The 20,658-nt window shown below is 43.6% G+C and overlaps 1 protein-coding gene across 3 annotated transcripts; it reads right to left on the minus strand.

Annotated features, from left to right (window-relative positions):
• Nucleotides 1–1,897: 1,897 nt before the first annotated feature.
• LOC113454328 (antihemorrhagic factor cHLP-B-like) lies at nucleotides 1,898–16,994 on the minus strand. 3 transcript variants are annotated; one of them, XM_087933550.1, is made up of 8 exons: nucleotides 16,670–16,994; nucleotides 12,317–12,345; nucleotides 10,544–10,654; nucleotides 8,331–8,412; nucleotides 6,592–6,755; nucleotides 6,099–6,209; nucleotides 4,016–4,117; nucleotides 1,898–2,687 (listed from the first exon to the last, which is right to left on the minus strand). In XM_087933550.1, exons 1-8 carry the CDS (start codon nucleotides 16,977–16,979, stop codon nucleotides 2,445–2,447), a joined length of 1,152 nt encoding a protein of 383 aa, XP_087789676.1. In that variant the 5' UTR covers nucleotides 16,980–16,994; the 3' UTR covers nucleotides 1,898–2,444. The 3 variants fall into 3 exon arrangements, with proteins under 3 accessions (XP_087789676.1, XP_087789678.1, XP_087789677.1); XM_087933552.1 differs by lacking the exon at nucleotides 16,670–16,994 and adding an exon at nucleotides 12,713–12,780; XM_087933551.1 differs by lacking the exons at nucleotides 12,317–12,345; nucleotides 16,670–16,994 and adding an exon at nucleotides 11,976–12,208.
• Between the last annotated feature and the right edge of the window lie 3,664 nt (nucleotides 16,995–20,658).

The raw sequence follows: 20,658 nt of genomic DNA on the forward strand, positions 1-20,658 counted from the left end.
GGCATTCTGGGAATTGAAGTCCATGCATCTTAAAGTTGCCACCATTGAAAAATGCTATGCTAAAATGTTCAATAGGGGCCAGTACAAGTTCAGGATTTACTAAACATGATTGAAGGTTCATTAACTAGGTACACCTGCCACAACAGCACACAGTGGGTGCCTGCAGCTGCTCTTTGCACACAGTTATAGAGAGCATAGCTACAGTCCTGAACAACGAAGTTATTTCACTTTATTTCGTTTATGAACTGTGGAAGGAGAACAAAGAAGCACAACAGGTGAACCTATCAAATATTCTCTGTGGCTTGTGTAGTGAAGAAAACTGGCACACCTGCTGAGGTATGCAGAAAGTAGGCACCTACCCCCCACTCCTAGAAGAATGAAATATATTGAGGAATATGAAAAAAGGCAGAATATTATATTTTCCCAAAGAGAGAAATGGAGAAACATGGTTTTTGTAGAGGCAGAAAGCAACCCCACTCTTCTTTATAGCACAAAGCAGATGTCAGCACTTGAGAGATAAAAAGCTTACTGAAAAAGAAAGAAAAGTATCTAGATAGCTCCATTCATCAGCACAGCAAATACTGCAGGCAGAAATCCATTCAAGACAGTGTTGAAAGGCTTGAAAATGCCTTTCTTCCAAGGGTTCTTTTTTTCCTGCTGGGAGTGCTCCAGAGTAAGGACACAGACAGGCAGCTACTTGGAAGGCAGGTTCCTTTAATTTTCAGGAAGGCAAGAGATAGCAAGAAGTCTGCGTTCCTGGGGCTAGCCAGCTTTGTGTAATAAACTCCTGATTTTTATACCTTTTCTCCTTTTGTGTGTGAGTGCTTAAATCCTGTCAGGGGGGGTTGTCTTCATTTCCATCACGGGGTAAACTCTGCGGGGTGGTTTGATTGGATTATTAGTTTCATTTCTTATATTTGTTTAGTGGCAATCTCCTGTCTGCTATGTGTCTTTTGTCTATTTGTTTTGCTGATTTTGCATGGCCTTTTGTTTGTAAGGGATTTCTTTTTCTTGTTTCCCTAGCTTTAATTACTTGGCTTTTGTCTAGGGGGCTTCTTTCAATACCTTTTATCAAATCTCTTTTCCTATGCAAGTTTGCTTTTATGGCTAGCCTGATGTTCCCCTCGCATTTTTTCTGCTTGGGTGTCACCCCTGTCCTGGTGAAGTTCCCTTTCCACAACAGGGTATTTTCAAACTCTCCGCAGCAAAGTCTGAACAAAGACAGAACGGTAGGATTCCCCCTCACTCCACATCCAAAACAGGGCAAAGCCATTACGACACAATAGGAATTGCCCAACACCCTTTCAGAACATGGCCCCCTTCATTAGCAGTCCAAATGTCCCTTCTTGCATGCTCAAATGCGAAAGGGGAAACATTTCTCTCTCTCTCTCTCTCTCTTTTTTTAGTTTGTTTTGATAGCCTTATGACAGTGGAAATGGAGATCGCTGCCCTCCCGGCCCATTTCTGGCCACAATGGCCACCTGCAGCCCTCTTCCCTCCCAACTCCACTTTCGCTGGCAGAGACACTGCAGGAGGGTCCTTTGCTGCTTCCAGGCCAACCCTACGGGCCCAATCTGAGCATCCCATGGGCCGGATGCGGCCTGCAGGCCTTGAGTTTGACACCCCTGGGTTAAGGCATCAGGCTAAAAACTGGGTGACTGTGAATTATAGCCCCGCGTGGGCACGAAGCCAGCAGTGACCTTGGGCCAGCCACTTCCTCTCAGCCCTAGGAAGATGGTAATGGCGAGCCACTTCTGAAAAACCATGCCAAGAAAATTACAGAGACTCTTCCAGACAGTCTCAAGGAAGGAGATACAATTAAACAGAAGGGGGGAAAAAATCCAAATATCAGCGTTCCAACTGACAAACTCCAAACCAATAAACTCCAAGACAAGCATTTCCTCAAAATTCCATTTTATTAGAGTTATCATATTGGCACATCTGGGAAAACCCGAATCTGAGAGTTCCAGGTTTCCTCTTCCCAGAAGAAAATCGAAGATCCATCCCCTGCACCCATCAGTCCATCACATGGTCCAATCAAATCATCATCCCAACTGGAGACATTCCTCCAGACACTCCTCTCCAGGTGCGGGGTCATTTGTCCTTGACTTTCTGAGAAAGAATGTTATTGACTCAAAAAAAGAAGAAGAATTTTGATTTTGGGGCTAATGTAACTTCTCTTCAACTTTCTAGTCGTTCCTTGGCTGAACAGAGGCAGACTGGAAGACGTTAAGTTCGCAGTGAGATCTGCGTTTCTAAAAGCAGAAAGGCACAAATGCAAAGCCTCTTTCTTGTAACAACAACAACGGGTGATCACAATACTTGGCCAATACTATAATGTATCAGAGTAAAACTCCTTTTTGGATTCAAGGTTTGAGTTCAGATTTGGAAAAGGGTTTTGGCACTAACTAGGCGGCTTCTCTCTGCTCCCTGGCATGGCTGGCCTACAACTTGAAGTGATGTACTTTTCCTGGACACAAGGGTGGAGCTTTTGTTGGTGCTTCTCTTTTGGCGACAGGAAGTGGGACTGCAATCACTTCTACCACACTTTCGTGAGAATGAGACTCATGCGAGGAGCTTGTGTGATTGTGCGAATGGACGAGGTCCAGGACAACATTGTTGTGTCCTGGTGAAGGAATATTTTTTCCATAGTGATGCTCAATCAAATGGGTGTGAGAATGTCCCTCCTGGAAAAAAAAATGGAAAAAAAACATGGATGAGTCTTCTTTGGCCATTGAACCATAAGCCGCGGAGGCACAGTGGTCAGAGTGCTGTACTACAGGCTACTTCTGCAGACTGCCGGCTGCCTGCAATTTGGCAGTTCAAATCCCACCAGGCTCAAGGTGGACTCAGCCTTCCATCCTTCCGAGGTGGGTAAAATGAGGCCCCAGATTGTCAGAGGCAAATATGCTGACTCTGTAAACCGCTTAGAGAGGGCTGTCAAGCACTGTGAAGCGGTATATAACTCTAAATGCTATTGGGATTTTATCCTGCTTTGAACTTTCCAATGCATTTACACAACAGTGAATTAAGAAAATCCACTGAAAATTGAAAAAAGAAAATCAAGAAAATCAACAGCTCTTAATATTTTCAGTACAGGTAGTCCTCAATCATTTAGTGATACTTTGAAATCACAACAGCCCTGAAAAAAGTGACTTATGACTGTTTTTCACACTTATGACCTTTGCAGCATCCCCAGGGTCAAATTGAGAATGCATGACAACTGACTCACGTTTATGACGGTTGCAGTGTCACAGGCCCATGTGATCTCCTTTTTGCGGCCTTCTGACAAGCGAAGTCATTGGCAAAGCCAGATTCACTTAACAACCATGTGAGCAAGGTAACAACAAGTGCAGTGATTCACTTAACAACTGTGGCAAGGAAGGTCGTAAAATAGGGCAAAACTCACTTAACAACAGACTCGCTTTGCAACAGAAATTTGGGGTTGTTGTTGTAAATTGAGGACTACCTGTAATCTGGCAGTTGGCGAACGTTAGAGTCGAAATCAAATGAATAACATTGGAACATGGCAGCTAGTCTTTCAGTTAATAGAGGCTTGTTCCTTTTGTTATTGTAAGCGTTGACTGAGCCCTAATTTGTTATAACCGCAGTTTGTTGAATGAATACCATGGCTCTGAGCCGGTTATTCTGTCTCAGCCCAATCTACAATCCAAAGTGTCGTGGTGAGGATAAAATAACAATCTCAGAGAAAAGGAAGCATGTAAATAAAATAATCTATGGTTTGCAAATCATAAAGGCTGCATTATGCTAAGCCAAGATTAAACAAACTCTATGACATATCAGAGCATTTATTCATGTGAAGGGATACAGGGGAATCTATAGCTGGAACAAGAAGTTGATTTTGAGCTGCTTGGATGGACAGAATGGATAAGAGAAACCAAGGGATACGTGGACTTGAACCCCCAGAATTCCCCAGCCAGTTGAAGTCTACACATCTTAAGTGGATGAGAATGAGGGGAAAGAGGGTGAACAAAATTGCATTTAACATCCATACCTTGACATCAAAGATGACACAGTCCGACTCATACTGTTCATCTTTAGGTTTTTCAAGGGCAGCGTGCGATCTAAAAACAGTCGCTTTGCAGAATCCAATATGCTGGAGAGAAGGAGGGAGAGAAGGAAGAATTCAGCTATGGCCACGTGAACACAAAAAGTTACTAGTGAATTAAAGAATCTGGTCAGATTATAGCCCAATTTGTTAGAGTACTCGGCATCCTATTCTTCTTCAGATGTTAACAGATTAACAGAGTTGGAAATCTCATCCAAACCCCTGCCCAAGCAGGAGACCTACACCATTTCTGACAGGTGTCTTCTTGAAAGTCTTCTTGTCCAGTCTCTTCTTGAAAGCCTCCAGTGATGAAGCTCCCACAACTTCTGATGGAAACTTCTGTTCCATGGATTAATTGCTCTCACTGTCAGAAAATTTCTCCTTGTTTCTAGGTTGGATTTCTCCTTGTTCAGTTTCCATTCATTATTCCTTGTCTGGTCTTTGGGTGCTTTGGAAAATACCTTGACCCCTTCTGTGGCAGCCCCTCAAATATTGGAAGACTCCTATCATGTCTCCCTTGGTCTTTCTCTTCACTAGACTAGCTAGACCCAGTTCCTGTAACTGTTCATCATATGTTTTAGCCTCCAGTCGCCTAATCATCCTGGTTGCTCTTCTCTGCATTTTTTTCTAGAGTCTCAACATCTTTTTTATAATGCGGTGACCAAAACTGGATGCAGTACTCTAGGTGTGGTATTGCGAACAGTTCTGGGGTGCATCCACAGTTTCGTTGTACTTGTACAATGACAATAAAGTAGTTCTTCTTCTTCTTCTTCTTCTTCTTCTTCTTCTTCTTCTTCTTCTTCTTCTTCTTCTTCTTCTTCTTCTTCTTCTTCTTCTTCTTCTTCTTCTTCTTCTTCTTCTTCTTCTTCTTCTTCTTCTTCTTCTTCTTCTTCTTCTTCTTCTTCTTCTTCTTCTTCTGTGCATTTGATTTTTCATCCCTAAGTGTGAAAGAAAAGTGCCACTTTTCTCTACATCAAGTTTCATTTTGTTAGATAGGGCCCAGTGTTCAAATTTGTCAAGATCCATGTGGATCTTCAGCTTATCATCTAGGGCTTACAGGAAGTTTGGGGATGCATTATTTGTGGGTGAATTGTGAAGAAATTGAGGTTGCACAGAGGTTAAAGTGTGGGATTTGGGCAGGTGAGAGCCAGATTCAAGTCTCCATTTCTCTATGGCCGTGATGGCGAACCTATGGCACGCATGCCGGAAATGGCAGGCAGAGCCACTTCTGCCGGCATGTGAGAGGCTGCCCGGATGAGACCCCCTGCATATGCATGTGCGCCCCCACCAACCAGCTGATTGTTGGGTATCTGCCACGCATGCATGGGGGGAGATAGGTGCGCATGTGCAGAGACATGCAGTGTGCGGAGTGGTTGCGTGTGCATGTGCAGAAGCATGTGCTGCACGGGGGTCACGCCTGCGTAGAGGCAGGAACTGTGCATGCAGGGGAGTCGCACACAAATTGCATACTGATTTTGGAATGAATGTGGTCCTGGTGTAGAGAGAGGAGAGATGGAGGGAGGGAGGGAGAGAGAGAGACAGAGAAAGAGACGGGGCGTGGGGGTTGCGCGCACATAGCATCATGAGTGCAGGCATGTGAGCGCCCTTGCCAGCAAGCTGATTGTTGGGTATCTGCCACGCATGCACGGGGGGGGGAGATGTGTGTGTGGGAGATGCATGCACAGAGACATGCGGTGTGCGGAGTGGTTCCATGTGCATGCACAGAGGCACGCAGTGTACATGGAGGGGGTTGCACATATATGCGCAGGGGGCGGGGGAGTCGCACGCACATTGCATCATGAGTGCAGGCATGCGAGAAAGCGCATGGGCACACTTTTGGCACACAGTGTGGAGAAGATTAGCCATCACTGCTCTATGGAATATTTGACCTCGCATACTTATTTTCAATAATCAAATGCACAGATGATCCTGGTTTGGAGAGAGGAGGGAGGGAGGGAGAGAGAGAGAGAGAGAGAAAGGAAGAAATGGCAATTGCTCAGATAGGATCGGAGTTGACCCGCACACTTACTGCTTCTCCAGCTACTTTGGGATGGCAGTCATGATGGTCATCATGAGCTTCCTGAGCAGAGCAGTTGGTCTCCACAATAGCAAACTCCACATAGAAAGCTTCAGGCTCATACTGAAATCAAAGCAAGAGACATTTTAGCTGGGTTGTGGGTAGAAGTGGCAAAATTCAAGAGCCGGGGGGGATGAAATTTTAGCCCTGTCTGCTGCATATCCCCACCATCACCCGTGGTCAACTGTTCCTAGCACTCATGACGTTACCTAGTTCGGTTAACGAAACATCTTCAAGAAAACAACCGAGCTCAGAGAGCACCCGGAATCGCTCATTTCAATCCTGAGCTACCCATATTCTCCCTTGTTGATATTGGTTCTTTTCCCAGAGTTTTGCAGAGCATAATTCCCCTCGCCTCCTCCTGCTTTCTCTTAGTTATACGAAGCATCAAAGCATTAAACTGGGAGAGGTAATCGGAATTCCCTTTTAAGATTTGCATACTAACTTGGTGCTGTCCTCTTGAAATCTCAAGGACTTCATAAGCATGGTTAGGCTGTTTTTCATTGTGTTTATGGAGCACGTATTCAACCGATTGTACCACATGAGGGTCATTCAGAGGCACCAGAATTGGACATTTCGGACAATTTCGACGCACATTTTCCACAGAATCTGAAAAGACAAACAAACAAAAAAATGGTCAAGAAGGGCACTTAGAGCAGGTGGCAGACCAAATCTTCACCCTAATAAAATGAACTAATTGTCCCCTGAAAAAAATCACTCCCCTTTTGCTCCTCTTTATTCCCTGTGAGAGGGGCCATTCACCGTCCATCTGTGCCTTTACTCCTGAGTCGACCCTTGTTCCTTAACTGTTCTCTTCTTCTGACAGCTCTGTGCATGCGCACATGGGAACAGGCTCCAGCTGTTCTTCTGCCCCACTGATCTCTGACTCGGAAGGCAGCTGGTAACTGTGGGAGGGGCCTGGCCCCGTAACTGCCACCGATGCACAACATTCATCAGAGCCTTCCCCAGACTGCAGGACTGGCCCTGTTCCTCCCCGACGTCCTCTCTGTCCATGTCACAACATAACAGGTGACAACATACAGGAAGTCCTCAAGTTATGACCACAATTGAGCCCAATGTTTGTTTTGCCAAATGAAACACATGTTAAGTGATTTTGCCCTATTTTATGACCTTCTTGACACAGTTGTTAATCGCTGCAGTGATTGGTCACGCTGTTGCCAGCTGAAACCCATTGACTTGGCTTGCTCAAAAGAGAGTCACGTGATCCTGGGACACTGCAATAGTCATAAATCGGAGACAATGGCCAAGCGCCTCAATTACAGCCATTCGCTGAGTGTCCGTTCAAAGCTACAAAAGCACTGATAAAAGTGACTTAGGACCATTTTCCGCACTTATGGCCGTGGCAGCATCCCCGTGGTGATGTGATCACAATTCAGACCCTTGACTGTTCTTGTTCTAAATAACGAGATGGATTGGGAATACCCTAAATGCAAACTAAATTGGAAATTTTCCATAGCAATTTTCCAATAACCAGGAAGTAGATCATGGCATCCGGTCCCCTCAATTTCTGGCAAATAGATGGGGAAGAAATGGAGGTAGTGACAGATTTTATTTTCCTGGGCTCCAAGATTACCACAGATGAGGATACAGCCAAGAAATTAAAAGACACTTGCTCCTGGGGAGGAAAGCTATGGCAAATCTAGACAGCAAACTAAAAAGCAGAGACATCACCCTGCCAACAAAAGTTCATGTAGTCAGGGCTATAGTTTTCTTAGTTGCAATGTATGGTTGTGAAATTTGGACGTTAAGGAAGGCTGAGTGCCAAAAAATGGAGGCCTTTGAACTCTGGTGCTGGAGAAGACTCCTGCGAGTCCCTTGGACTGTGAGGCGATCAAACCGGTCAGTCCTAGAGAAGATCAACCCGGACTGCTCTTTAGAAGGCCAGATCCTGAAGATGAAACTCAAATACTTTGGCCACCTCATGAGAAGGAAGGAAGGACTCCCTGGAGAAGAGCCTAATGCTGGGAACGGTTGAGGGCAATAGAAGAAGAAGGGGACAACAGAGAATGAGGGGGCTGGATGGACTCACTGAATCAGTCAGTGCAAGCTTAAAAGAACTCCAGGGGATGGTATGAGAAATGACAAGATGCCAGTGGTTAGCTCAACTCTTAATTTCTTGAACCCAACTCCGCTAAGAGTCCAAGAATGATGAAGATTAATTACCTGGTTTTGAGTGGCAGTTTGCGCCAGACACTTTGTCGCCGTTCTCTCTGTGGATCCTGACAACACATTCTGATTTAACAGCCTGGAGATACAAAGGCATCAAATTAAACATGTTAAACTTCAACTTAACATGATTTAATTAACCATTTGGGTTAGTGTTTTAAAACTGGTGTTTCTGGGGGATTTATAGCATTAGTAGGATTTATTATGGTCCACTAGCAGGGTACCCATGCTCCACCACGAAACTATGTGATTGGGCAAGATTTTGGGGAGGAAAATCATGGGGAAAAATTGTGCCTCTGCCTACCAGCATCCATTGTACTCATCTGCCCAGCTAGTGTCCTGTCAGTGCGTGAGAGAGTTCAGGGCTGTTTGGAACTGAAGCAGTATTTGCTGCGTGAGCAAGAAGGAGACAGCAAGGAGCCTGGGCTTGGCTTAGTTCAACTGTTCTGTACTAAAGCTGCTTGGTGCTGTGGAATTAAAACTGAAGCTAAAACTCCTCTCCTTTGCTTGTATTTTGCATTTGAAACAGATTTCTTTTCAGGTAAGGAGGGGGAGTAGAACTCCTTAGCATCAGAGCATGTTAATAATAATATAGGAAACACTAATGCCCTGGTGGTCATTTCCAAAAATCCTTTCTTAGTGAGCACCTAGAAGCTAAGAGGAACATAAGTGCCAAGTTTCAAGTTTGTAGGCTTTACGGTTCTGGAGTTTTTGTGATGATGCGTGAGTGGCATTTTGCTTTTGTAGCATATTTACAGATTAGAGCGTATTTCACTTTCTTAATAGATAGGATATTATTAAAATGAGCACAGTGCACTAGGAACTTGGCTAGACTAATTTGTGAGGCAGCATCACTAGGGTAGCTAGTGCACTGTGGTGGAATGCAGTCTGGATTCCCAGGTGGGAGGCGTTGCATTCCAGAGAAGCAAGTGACAGCAAAGTTTAGACGTTTGGTTGAGAAGAAATAGGTCAAGACAGCTCCTCCCTAGAAGTTATCAGCAGGGGTGGGATTCTACCAGTTCTCACCTATTCGCTAGAACCGGTTGTTAACATTTTAAGCAGTTCAGAGAACCGGTTGTTAGAAGGAATTACTGGCCTAATCCTGTAAGGAAGGCAGGAAGGAAACATTCTGGTGTTGCTCACAGAAACTGCCTCTACACTAACCCTTATTACATTCTTGGCAGGACTAGACTTCCTGTCTCAGGAACATCTCTGGACTTTTTCCCCCCCTCCTTTGCTGGTACTTTGCATGTGGAGTGACCATTCAAAGTTACAATGGCACTGAATAAAGTGACCATTTTTCACACTTACGACTGTTGCAGAATCTCCACAGTCATGGGAGGCCAGGGGAGGAGATGCGTGCCTCAATGTGAGTGACATTGAGTTGGCCACACCCCGACAATAACATGACCACCAAGCCACGCCCACAGAACCGATTGTTAAAACTTTTGAATCCCACCCCTGGTTATCAGACTACTGTATACATTTAATGATGCAAGTAGTTTGCTTTAGTTTGGCATGATTTCTCTCTATAGGCAAGGAGGAATAAAGGAAAATTGCTTTGTCCTAACTTAGCGGGTCTTTCTTGGTTTTGAACCTGACATGCATACTTGCTTCAAAACTATCTTATTGGTGTCTTTGCTGAAATATTTGCAGGTGTTGTAATATGAGAACTTCTACTTAACCTCTAAACCCAGGGCATCCAACCTTGGACATAGCTGTCTGGGTAATTCTGGAAGTTGAAGTCCACAGATCTTAAAGTTGCTGTGGTTGGATACCTTCTGTTTTAAGCAGAGGAGCAATAAGGCACTTTTCATGGTATCTGGCATGGGAACAATTCAGCTTTGAACATCACAGGGTGAATGTGAAAGAAGAATTGACTTCTTAATTCCTGACTAATTCATTGCTCAGAGTTGAAATGAAATCTGGCGATGTAACATGAACTCAAAACGGATGCCCATAGAATAGGTTAGCGACTACTGAGGTTTCATTAACCCTGGGATCTCAGAATGGCTGCCTGAGGAATTCTGGAAGCTGAAGTCCACAAGTCTTAAAGTTGCCATGTTTGGAGACGTGTGCATTAACCCTTTGTTCACCAATATATCAGTTTTTTTGTGTGTTCAGAAACTCAATTTACTCTTGATGGAGTGGTAAGAAGCCATCTGTTCTCTCACAAAGTCTTGCATTTTCAAGAACCTTCAGACACTTACATGGTGATCCTGTTGTCTTACAGTACAATTCTCGACAGGAGTTGGATCCAACACGTGACACGTTGTCTCCAGAACATCCAGCTCAACTGAGACTACCGTCTCAACGGGTGTCTAAAATGAAAAATTAGCATGAGAATGACTTTTCTCCCTGCACATTTCTGTCTCTGTTGCATCAGCTGACTCTTGGAAATGTTTGAATTGATACCCAAGTTAAAGATCTGTCCTGCTGTGCTTCTCAGTATCAACTGCTTTTAAGAAAATACACCCAACAGGAAATTTCAGTGTTGTCTTAAGTTAAACACAGTTCATTTGGAGGTTGCAAGGCAGGAATGGACAAGGCTGACATATCCTGACATGAACACCTTAGGTTTTCTTGCAGGCCTCACTTGATTTCCCAGTTGTTGGTTTTGGCCAGGTCTGGGTGGAAGAAATTACCTCTTTCTGACATGGCATGGTTCACTTGTGTCCATATTGTCTATTGAACCACCAGCATTTTGGCTCCAAACAATGGCATCAGGTAGTCTTGACCTGTCTACCTACAGATACTTAGGGCAATTGTTTGGGACAGGGGTTTAATGAAGATCAGATGGTTGGGAGGAAACTAACGTTTTCCTCCGTTGGAGAGTTCACACAACACTTAACCCAGTTGGCAGAATGAACCATTTCCTGGATTTCCATCACACACTGAACTATTAAATAACCCGAGGGGCTGAGTTGACGCAACAAATCTAACCGGTACTCACACCAAGTTCTGCATATCGAAATGCAATCACAACAACATGCTCTGTGCTGGTTAAACATGTTGTGTGTGTGGTGTAGATCACGAGATGATCACCCTGCTTTTCTGAGGATCTGAGCTAAAGAAGCAGCAGTTAGAAGTATTGGCGTTCACTGGGATGGGTTGGGGGCATTGTCAATATCAGCAAGATGGTGGAAGGAGCAACAGAACACAAGTCCTGCCTCTTTTGAGGTGCATTGCATTGGCAGGAAAGGGATGTGGCTTACATTGTAACCCTCCATCCAGTGTCTGAGTTAGTGTCAGACCTATTTATTATAAAACCGTGGGAGGACTGTCAAAAAGGAATTTGTTGGTCCTAAGGATCTAGCTCCGTGCCAGTCCTGGGTGTGAACCTCACTCAGATCTGTTGAAAGAAGAACAGGCTCGACAAAACATAATCAGTGTATGACCCTGATGAAGAAATATCGGGATGGCATTGCCACATTTGCACCCAACCCTCATTGACATACATCTTTCAAACGGAAATCTGAAAATATTTCCTTCTGAAGAACCAGAATAGAAAATTAGAGCTTAGGGGGCCCAAATCTTAGCAGGAAGGCTACAGAAATTGACTGGCACAATATAACACCCCAAAATCACCTGTTATTGATTTAGTAAATAAGCCTAAGAAATTTTTTCCTCCTTTGTACTTACCCGGGGCCGGGGGGCGAGGAAATCAACCCTCTTTATTACATTGAGAGTTTGTTTGTATCCATGTAGATTATGTTGATTGATGTAGTCCACGGCCAAATCTCCAAATTTTTTAGCCTCTTCTCCATTGCAATCAAATTCCTTTATCAAGAGAACACTAAACGTGCATCCTATAATCTGGCCGAGGAGTACGAGAGTTACCAAGGAATTCATGGCTATGTTCGGAGATGATGTACACCGATGGAAGGAAGGTAGACTTCGGAGGACCTGATGTCAGGTGCTGCTTTTTATGCAGTGTTTCTGTTCGCTGTCCCCACCACCACCTGCCACTTGCATTGGCTTACCTGAGAGGATGCAATATTTGCCGAAGGTCCTGCAAACAAGAGGAAAGGAAAAATAAATATGTGGGACATCTAGTCAAAGTTTGATTAGATAAGGGGGGAAAATGCAGATTGTACAAAAAGAAGAAAGCAACTCTCCTAGTCAGTCAGTCAAATTAATCCCAGGAGACCAGTGCAGAAAAGGGTATTTTAAGAATACAAAACTATATAGCAAAGATGCACAAAGGTAGTGTCAATTATACATATGGAAGACTTTGTGTCAAATCTCAGCTCCATTATTGACCTAGCTAATAGGGATAAAGTGCTATCCAGTTGACATTGAGTCTTAGCAACTAATTCAATCCTTTCTAGAATGATCGGTCCTCAAAACTAGCCCTTTAGGCCATCCAACATGACAACCATTGCAGTTGTAATGAAGTCCATTCATCTTGCTACCGGTCATCCTCCTCTTTTCATTCCTTCCACCTTTCTCAGCATTGCAGATCCATGTGCTTGTTTCCTTTCCCACCCTTGCTGTTCTCTAGAGTAGAGGTGTCCAATTTGGGCAACTTTAAGCCTTGAGGACTTCAACTCCCAGAATTCCCCATACGGCATGGCTGATTGAGGAATCCTGGAAGTTGAAGTGCACAAGTTTTAAATGTGCCAAGGTTGGACACCCCTGAACCAAGCCATAAAACCCTAGCCAGGTTGAGTGTTGGTTTTAGAGCTGATCTGATTAAGGGCATCCCTATATTACGTAATGCCTTGTGTGAACGTGGAAAATATAAGCAGCGTACCATATAAAACCGCTATATGTGCTCCATGCTGTCTAGAATCTGGAGGTTTTGCCAGAATGATGGAATGCAGGTTGTATCATGCTGCTTATATGCTGGTTGTGATATCAAAATACATGTATCAAAATTGATGGGCTTGGTGTTGGGATATCACCATGTCCCTTCTTTTTCCCTCTTTGCTATTCTCTTGGGTGTTCCTGTCCATGGTTATAAGTAATCCACAAGGATTTCCATCAAGAGGTTTTACTAATAATCCAGGCTAAGGAATTCTAGGTGAAATTAGAAACCAGAGATGAACACTCTCCAGGATTAATTAAAACAACAACAACAGAATAATGGAATTGAAAGGGACCTTTGAGGTCTTCTAGTCCAACCCCCTGTTTAAGCAGGAGACCTTATACCATTCAGACAAATGGTTGCCCAATCTTTCCTTAAAAACCTTCAGTGATGGAGCACCCACAACTTCTGAAGGCCAGCTTCCACCCATCAGTTCCCACCCATTGCTTCTTGTCCTGCCCTCTGGTGCTTTAGAGAATAGCTTGACACTCTCTTTTTTGTGACAGCCCCTGAGATATTGAACATGGTTATCATGTCACCCCGGTCCTTCTTTCACTAGACTAGACATACCCAACTGCAGCAATCATTCTTTGTATGTTTTAGCTTCCAGTCCCCTAATCACCTTTGTTGTTCTTCTCTGCACTCTTGTGAGCAACAAGAAGTAGAATATGTTAGCAGAATCTGCACGGCAGGCAGGCAGGCAGGCAAAATATGTGAGATAAACGTTTTGTAGCTTACACTCAGTAAAACAGATACACTGTGCTAGTTAAATAGTTTATTCCAGTAATAGCTTTAGCATAATCAAAACAGTCCATATATCATTCACTAGTTCAGTCCGTCCGGGGATTATTCAGTTGCAAAGTCCAGTGTCGAAAAAGAGGTCAGTAAACTCACAAATATCAGTCCAGTAATATATCTCCTTGCAGTAGAGATATGAAGAAGTCAAACCTCCTTTCTTCCTTCGATGTTCAATAACTCAGCAGTAGGGAACACGCAGTTAGCAAACCATCAATCAGCAATCGTCAGGTTCTCTTGCTCCCCCTTATGGCGGTTCACAACCGCACCCAAAATTACATGCTTTGCAGTTTAAAGTGACACACACTTAAACTTACTATCATAGTTTATATATATTATTTTACCCAAACTACGTTAGGTAACCTTGTTATTCCTAACAGAGTAACAATCCAATTTTCACAGTGGACACATTACATAGGAGAACGCTTTGTGTGAATATGGCTGAACCCGTCATCCATCATCTTACAAGTTCCAATGAAACCCACTGAATTCCTGGTCTTCTGAATGGAGACATCAAGGTCATTAATAACTCTTACCCTCTTTTAGAGTCATCCAACCATGAATGTGGCAAAATTACAATAAGGTGAACAGGCTTTATATCATTTCAGCAATGGCTGGGTGATTCTGTTATGAAGCTAGAAGGCTTCAATGGGGCCACAGGTATAGAATAGCAAAATATATTCAGATACTGGGGATTAAACTGGGCTGTTCAAGAAGGAACTGAGGAATAGCAAACAGAATCTGGTGGTCCTTTGTGGCAACACATTTGGGACTTCTTATTTCACAAAGAAACCTCCCTTAATTTTAATGAAATACAGAGCCGTGGGGAGCATTTTATGTGACATCAAAAGGGAAGATTTTTCCACTATGCATGGACAAGGACATCAAATATGTTCAAAGTCAAAAATTAAGGTGAAGGAACGAGGCTTAAATCAACAGAACTGTTTGTCTGAAAAGTAGCCAAAGCTAACGTGTCTTGATAAAATAGTTTACAAGTTCATGGACAGATAGTTGCTGCAATCCGTCCCCAAATCAGAGTTTGTTCTTTTCCTTCTGCTGATTCCATAGATGTATACCATTCATTCCTTTTTTTGTTATAGGTAGACCTCCATTTACGAAGCCAATTGAGCCTGACATTTCCACTGCTAAGTGAGATGGTTGCTAAGTGAGTTTTGCCTCATCTTATGACGTTGCTTGTCACAGTTGTTAGTGAATCACTACAGTTGTTAAGTTAGTGTCATGGTTGTTAGGTGAATTGGCTTTCCTGTTGACTTTGCTTGTCAGAAGGTGGCAAAAAAGGGATCAGGACACTGCAGCTGTCATAAATATGAACCAGTTGCCATGTTCCCTCTTCTTCTTCCCTTCTGCCAGCAATTGTCAGTCCACAGTCACTTTGGGTGTCCGCCTCAAATCGATCACTTTAGAAATCAGTTTTGTAGGCAATGTTGCTAAAAGGAAGAGGACCTTGCATATAAAAGTCAGTGCGTCGCAATCTCGCTCTCTACAGCTCGCTTTGCCCTCCTTCGCAGCTATAGTCCTCTCCTAGTCTTCTAGTCTTCTCAGGCGCTGGTCTCAGATGGCAATCCACTCCTGAGCTTCTTAAATTTCCCACCGCCTTTTTCTCTCCTCAACCATCTTCTTCCAATCGCTCCAATCCACACTTTCACTTTAAGCATCGAGCCATTCTATCCGCGTTTATCCCCCTTTCACTTTTCAAACCGCTTTTCTAGCCGCTTGTCTCCAGCTTCCCACCACTGTTACTCACAATGAAACAGGAAGAGTCAGACCGATCGCTCTCACGGCTTTTGTAGTCCTTTTGCCCTTTTCTGCTCAGATCTTTCAGGCTGTCACTTTTTGCTTCGTCAGTTCAGTGACAGACCAGACTTTGGAGATGCCATTAGCTGGTGGCTGGCTCAATCGCGCTGATCTCATAGGCTCTTTCTTCGTTGCTGGGGAGTTGCCTTCCCCCAAACAGCAACCCGGGGGTCCTCTATTCTGACACGAATCTCTACGGGTTTCGTGTATCCACTGGGGATCCCTCCAAACGCGAGAAGAGGTGTTCGAAAGCCACAGCTGGGCTTCTCCACTTCTGGACATCCCTGTCCTGCCACCGGAAGTCCGCCCTCTCCCCTCTTTGGAAGAGCTTTATAGCTCCTGCTGTCTTAAGAAAGTTCAAAACATTCTCAAAGATCCATCTCATCCTGGGAACCCATTTTTTGAACTATTACCATCTGGGAGAAGGTACAGAATAATAAAAACAAGGACAGATAGGCTGAAAAACAGCTTCTATCCCAGGGCAGTAGCTCTGTTGAATTCTGCTGTAGAGTGCAGTGTTGGGGTGGTGTCAGGGGTTTTCAATTCAATGTGTGGAGTGTGAAGGATGTGTGTTTGTGTTTATTTTCTTCCTCGCTGTCTGAGGGTGACTCGACGTCTTCATGATGGGTGGTTGATGTGTACTTGTCTGAAGGTTTCCCAGCATCATTGGTGGGTTGGCGGTTGGTCCCGCTGGTTCGACGCATTCGTGCTGCCGATTTACGAGTGGCTTCAGCTGCTGTGGCGTTTGCTATGGCATCTGCAAGCGCGATGTCTCCCTTGGCCATGATCTTGCTCTGAGTGGTTGGGTCTCTGAGGCCAAGGACGATGCGATCTCTCATGGCTTCCTCGAGGTTGGCGAAGCCACACAAACCACCCAGGTTCCTCAGGTCTGCCACAAAATCCCCAACGCTCTCACCTTCACGTTGGTCCCTCTGGTAGAACTCATGTCTGCGAATGAGAGTTGGCAAGGCTGGGGCGTAATGGTTGTGCAGGATGGGAGCAAGGGTGTCCCAATCCATGGTCTTAACTTCAGCTGGCTTGGCTAAGGCTTTAGCCATCTTAAAAACTGCTGGTCCACAATGGGTTAGAAAAATGGCTCGTTTCTTGCTGGGCGTGGCCTCTTTGAGGTTGTTGGACTCCAGGAACATTTGAAATCTGTCCATGTATGAGTCCCAATCTTCACTAGCTGGATCAAATGGTGCGGGTGGTATAGCACTGCTGGCCATGTTGCCATCGTTGTGCTCTGTCAGCCACGTGCTCCTTCAGCTAGCTCAATTTAACAGCTTCTGTTGCCTCCGCATCCCATCCTCATCGCCAGTGTTATATCTGGGAGGATGGTTCAAGAACGGAGGCAAGACTCAGACAGTAACTAAAGCTCTTTATTTGTGACTTCAGGTCTGAGCAACTAAACCCAGCCACAGCAGCCCCTTTTATAGAGCTGGCTGCGGCTAGGCAGCCAATGAAGGCGATTTGAATTTGCTGCTCTTGGCAGGGCCAATCGTGGCAGCCCGTTTACTGGCCAATCGCATCAGTCTATGGCAACCAATCACGATCGGCTTTCAGCGGGCCAATCAGGTTTGCAGGCTACGAGCCTGCTAGTCCGGAACAGTTTTGACTGGCATCTCCCATTATTCCTGGCGGTGATAGTTGGGCCTAATGGAAAGGGCCTCATTACCAGGTTTTACGATTAGCTGATTAATCGTCACAGCTGCTGTTTATACTTATTTATGTTGTGGATGTGTTTTTTTATTATTATTGTTTTCATGTCTTTTAAATTGTTTTAATTGTTTGAGCATTTTAGACTTGTAAGAGTCATTTGGCTGAGTTGGTCAGCTATAGAAAATGTAATGAAATGAAACAATATAAAATAAAATAATAATAAAGTAAAATAAAATAAAAATACATGAATCAGGCTTTTACTCCCAAACATCTGAAGGTTACCAGGTTTTCTTCTCACATTTAATGCTTCTCCTGAAAAAATTCAAAGGAAATCATGACCTTGGCTTTTGAGGGTACCATAGGCCACAGAAGGAAAGAAAGATATCAGGAAAGAAATGTTAGGAATGTTTGTTCCTCCGCTGAGCTTCTCCTCCTCCTCACACAACCGTGTCTTTTCATTTTGGACTAATTAAGAGCCTGCTTTTTCTCCCTGATCCAGCAATTCTGGGAATCGTTTGTCTCAAACTGAAGGGTATTAATAGCAGGCTCTTGCGCTGGGGATTAAAAGGGTGATCCCAACCCTGATTCTCTGGTGATTCATAAAGCACCCATCTTCTCTATCTCCCACCCACCCTTTCTCTGCAAAACAGGGGGCTCTGGAGGGGGGGGGGACTCATTCGCAGACCAGAACTCAGCAGGGAAGCTGTGATGGATACGTAGGTTTACCGCAGGGAGTAATATGAAGTCATCTCACAAAGCTGCATCTGTCAATAGAGCACAACATCATCAACAACAACAACAAAAAGGGCTATGGGGGTGTTTTGGATTGCAAAGTAGGATACGTGGGTGCCCCTTTTCTTTTTGCTAGGGTCAGAATGAAGAAGAGATTTTTTTTAAAAAACAACAACAATTTATTAGTTTTAACAGTTAAAAACAGCCAACAATACATATACAAATAAATGAAAGAAAAAAAGAAAGAAGAGAAAGAAAAGAAAAGATTGAAAAGAAAGGAAAAAGAAAGAAAATTAAAAACATTCTTATTTTACAGTTTGCAAGATCTTTTTTTTTTTAATATGGTCTTTGATTTATGTCATATATACACCTACTCTATACATATATCACTATCTCATTATTATCAGTTAAAACTTATGCCTTATGATATATAATTTATCTATGATTAATCCAATTATACTAACAATTCCAACTATCATAATATTGTGAAGTATCTTTGTTTTTTAGTGCCAGAGTCAGTTTGTCCATTTCTGCGCATTTTGAAATTTTATCAATAATCATTTCATCTGATGGAATTTGATGTTGTTTCCAGTATTGTGCAAAGGCTAATCTGGCCGCAGTTAATATATGTATTGTTATATATTTAGCGTTTTTGGAAATTTGTTTGTCAAAGATCCCTAGTAGGAAGGACTCTGGTTTATACTCGATCTGCTCTTTTGTAATTTCTTCCAACCAAGTTTGGATTTTCTTCCAATAATTTTGGGTTTCTGTGCATGTCCACCACATATGGAAAAAAGTTCCTTCTTTTTTCTTACATTTCCAACAATACGGACTCATGTTGGGGTGCATCTTCGCTAGCCTCGAAGGAGGGAGATGCCATCTATAAAACATTTTATAAAGATTTTCCTTGTATGCTACCGATTTTGTGATCTTATTATTCCTGCCCCAAACTTTTTCCCATTCTGCTAGTGTAATACTACGTCCTACATTCCGACTCCATGCAATCATATTCCCTTTTACAATTTCTTCATGAAGAAGAGATTTTTAATTGCTCAGAAGGAAGATAGATAAATGAAGGAGGGAGGGAGGGAGGGAAAGAAGGAAGGAGATAAATGAGGATGGAGCTGAAAGGAAGCATTCCAGGCCACTGTTTCTCAACCTTGGCCACTGGAAGATCCTTCCCACCTCCCGTCCTCCTTCCCTTCCTTCCTTTATCTACCTTCCTTATTTATTCTCTTCCTTCCTCCCACCTTTCTTTCCTTCCTTCCAGTGGTGGGATTTAACTTTTTTTTTACTACTGGTTCTGTGGGCGTGGCTTGGTGGTGGGCGTGGCCGGGGAAGGATACCGTAAAATCTCCAATTCAGAAGTGGCATTTGCCGGTTATGCGAACTCCTCAAAATTTCCGCTACCGGTTCTCCAGAACTGGTCAGAACCTGCTGAATACCACCTCTGCTTCCTTCATCTCCCCTTCCCTTCCTTCCTTCATCTCCTTCCATTCTCCCTCCCTCTTTTCCTTCCTTCATTTATTTCCTTCCTCCCTCCCTCCCTTTCTTTTCTTCTTTCATTTATCTCCTTCCATCCTCATTTATCTCCTTCCTTCTTTCCCTCCCTCCCTCCTTCCTTCATTTATCTATCTTCCTCATTTATTCTCTTTCTTCCACCCTTCCTTCCTTCATCTTCTTCCATCCTCCCTCCCTCCTTTCCTTCCTTCCTTCCTTCCCTCCTTCCCTCCCACCCTCCCTGCCTTCTTTTTCTTCCTTTATTTATCTCCTTTCATCCTCATTTATCTCCTTCCTTCCTTCCTTCCTTCCTTCCTTCCTTCCTTCCTTCCTTCCTTCCTTCCTTCCTTCCTTCCTTCCTTCCCCAAAACACATTTTAGTCTTTTTCTTTTTCACAACGGCCAACAGCCAACCACTGGTAGACTCACAAGTCGGAGATGGAAACATACCCTTCTCCTGTCACTATTCTTCTGCAAATAATACATGGGAAGATGCAAATTTGCTCTCGGTAACACAAGCAAAAGCCACCATCAGAGTGTGCAATTCGGAGAAGCAGCATTTATAGAGAAGAAATGCATCCGGGAGCTGCTGGAGCTTTCCTGACCCAACAGGAATAAAATTGACTGGAAGACAGCTGCTCTCCTGCAATTCCTCATTCTCCTCTAAAGCGGAATTAAAGTAAAGTAATAGCAGGAAACGTCCCTCAGTTGATATTGTGTCTAGAAGCTGAATGACCTTCTTCTTTATAGCCAAGCTGTCTTCATTTTTCTACTGTTATTCTTTTAAAAAAATAAATGGATATTATTCCATTTCTCCCTGATCATGTCACTGAATTATGGGTCTTTACATTCAAGTTGCCTATTAGGTCAATCAGATATTACATTACTATCTTCCGCCCGGCCTTTTTGCTTGGTTGCTGATTATTATGGTAATAAGACCGTCCTTCTTCTAATTGTATCTTCTGTACTTTGGGGATGCCGCAGTTCAACAGATCTCTGGCTGCTGGCGTGACTT

This window comes from Pseudonaja textilis, chromosome 4 (assembly GCF_049901715.1).
Source record: "Pseudonaja textilis isolate UNSWEBS1 chromosome 4, rPseTex1.2, whole genome shotgun sequence".
NCBI classification, from domain to species: Eukaryota; Metazoa; Chordata; class Lepidosauria; order Squamata; family Elapidae; genus Pseudonaja; species Pseudonaja textilis.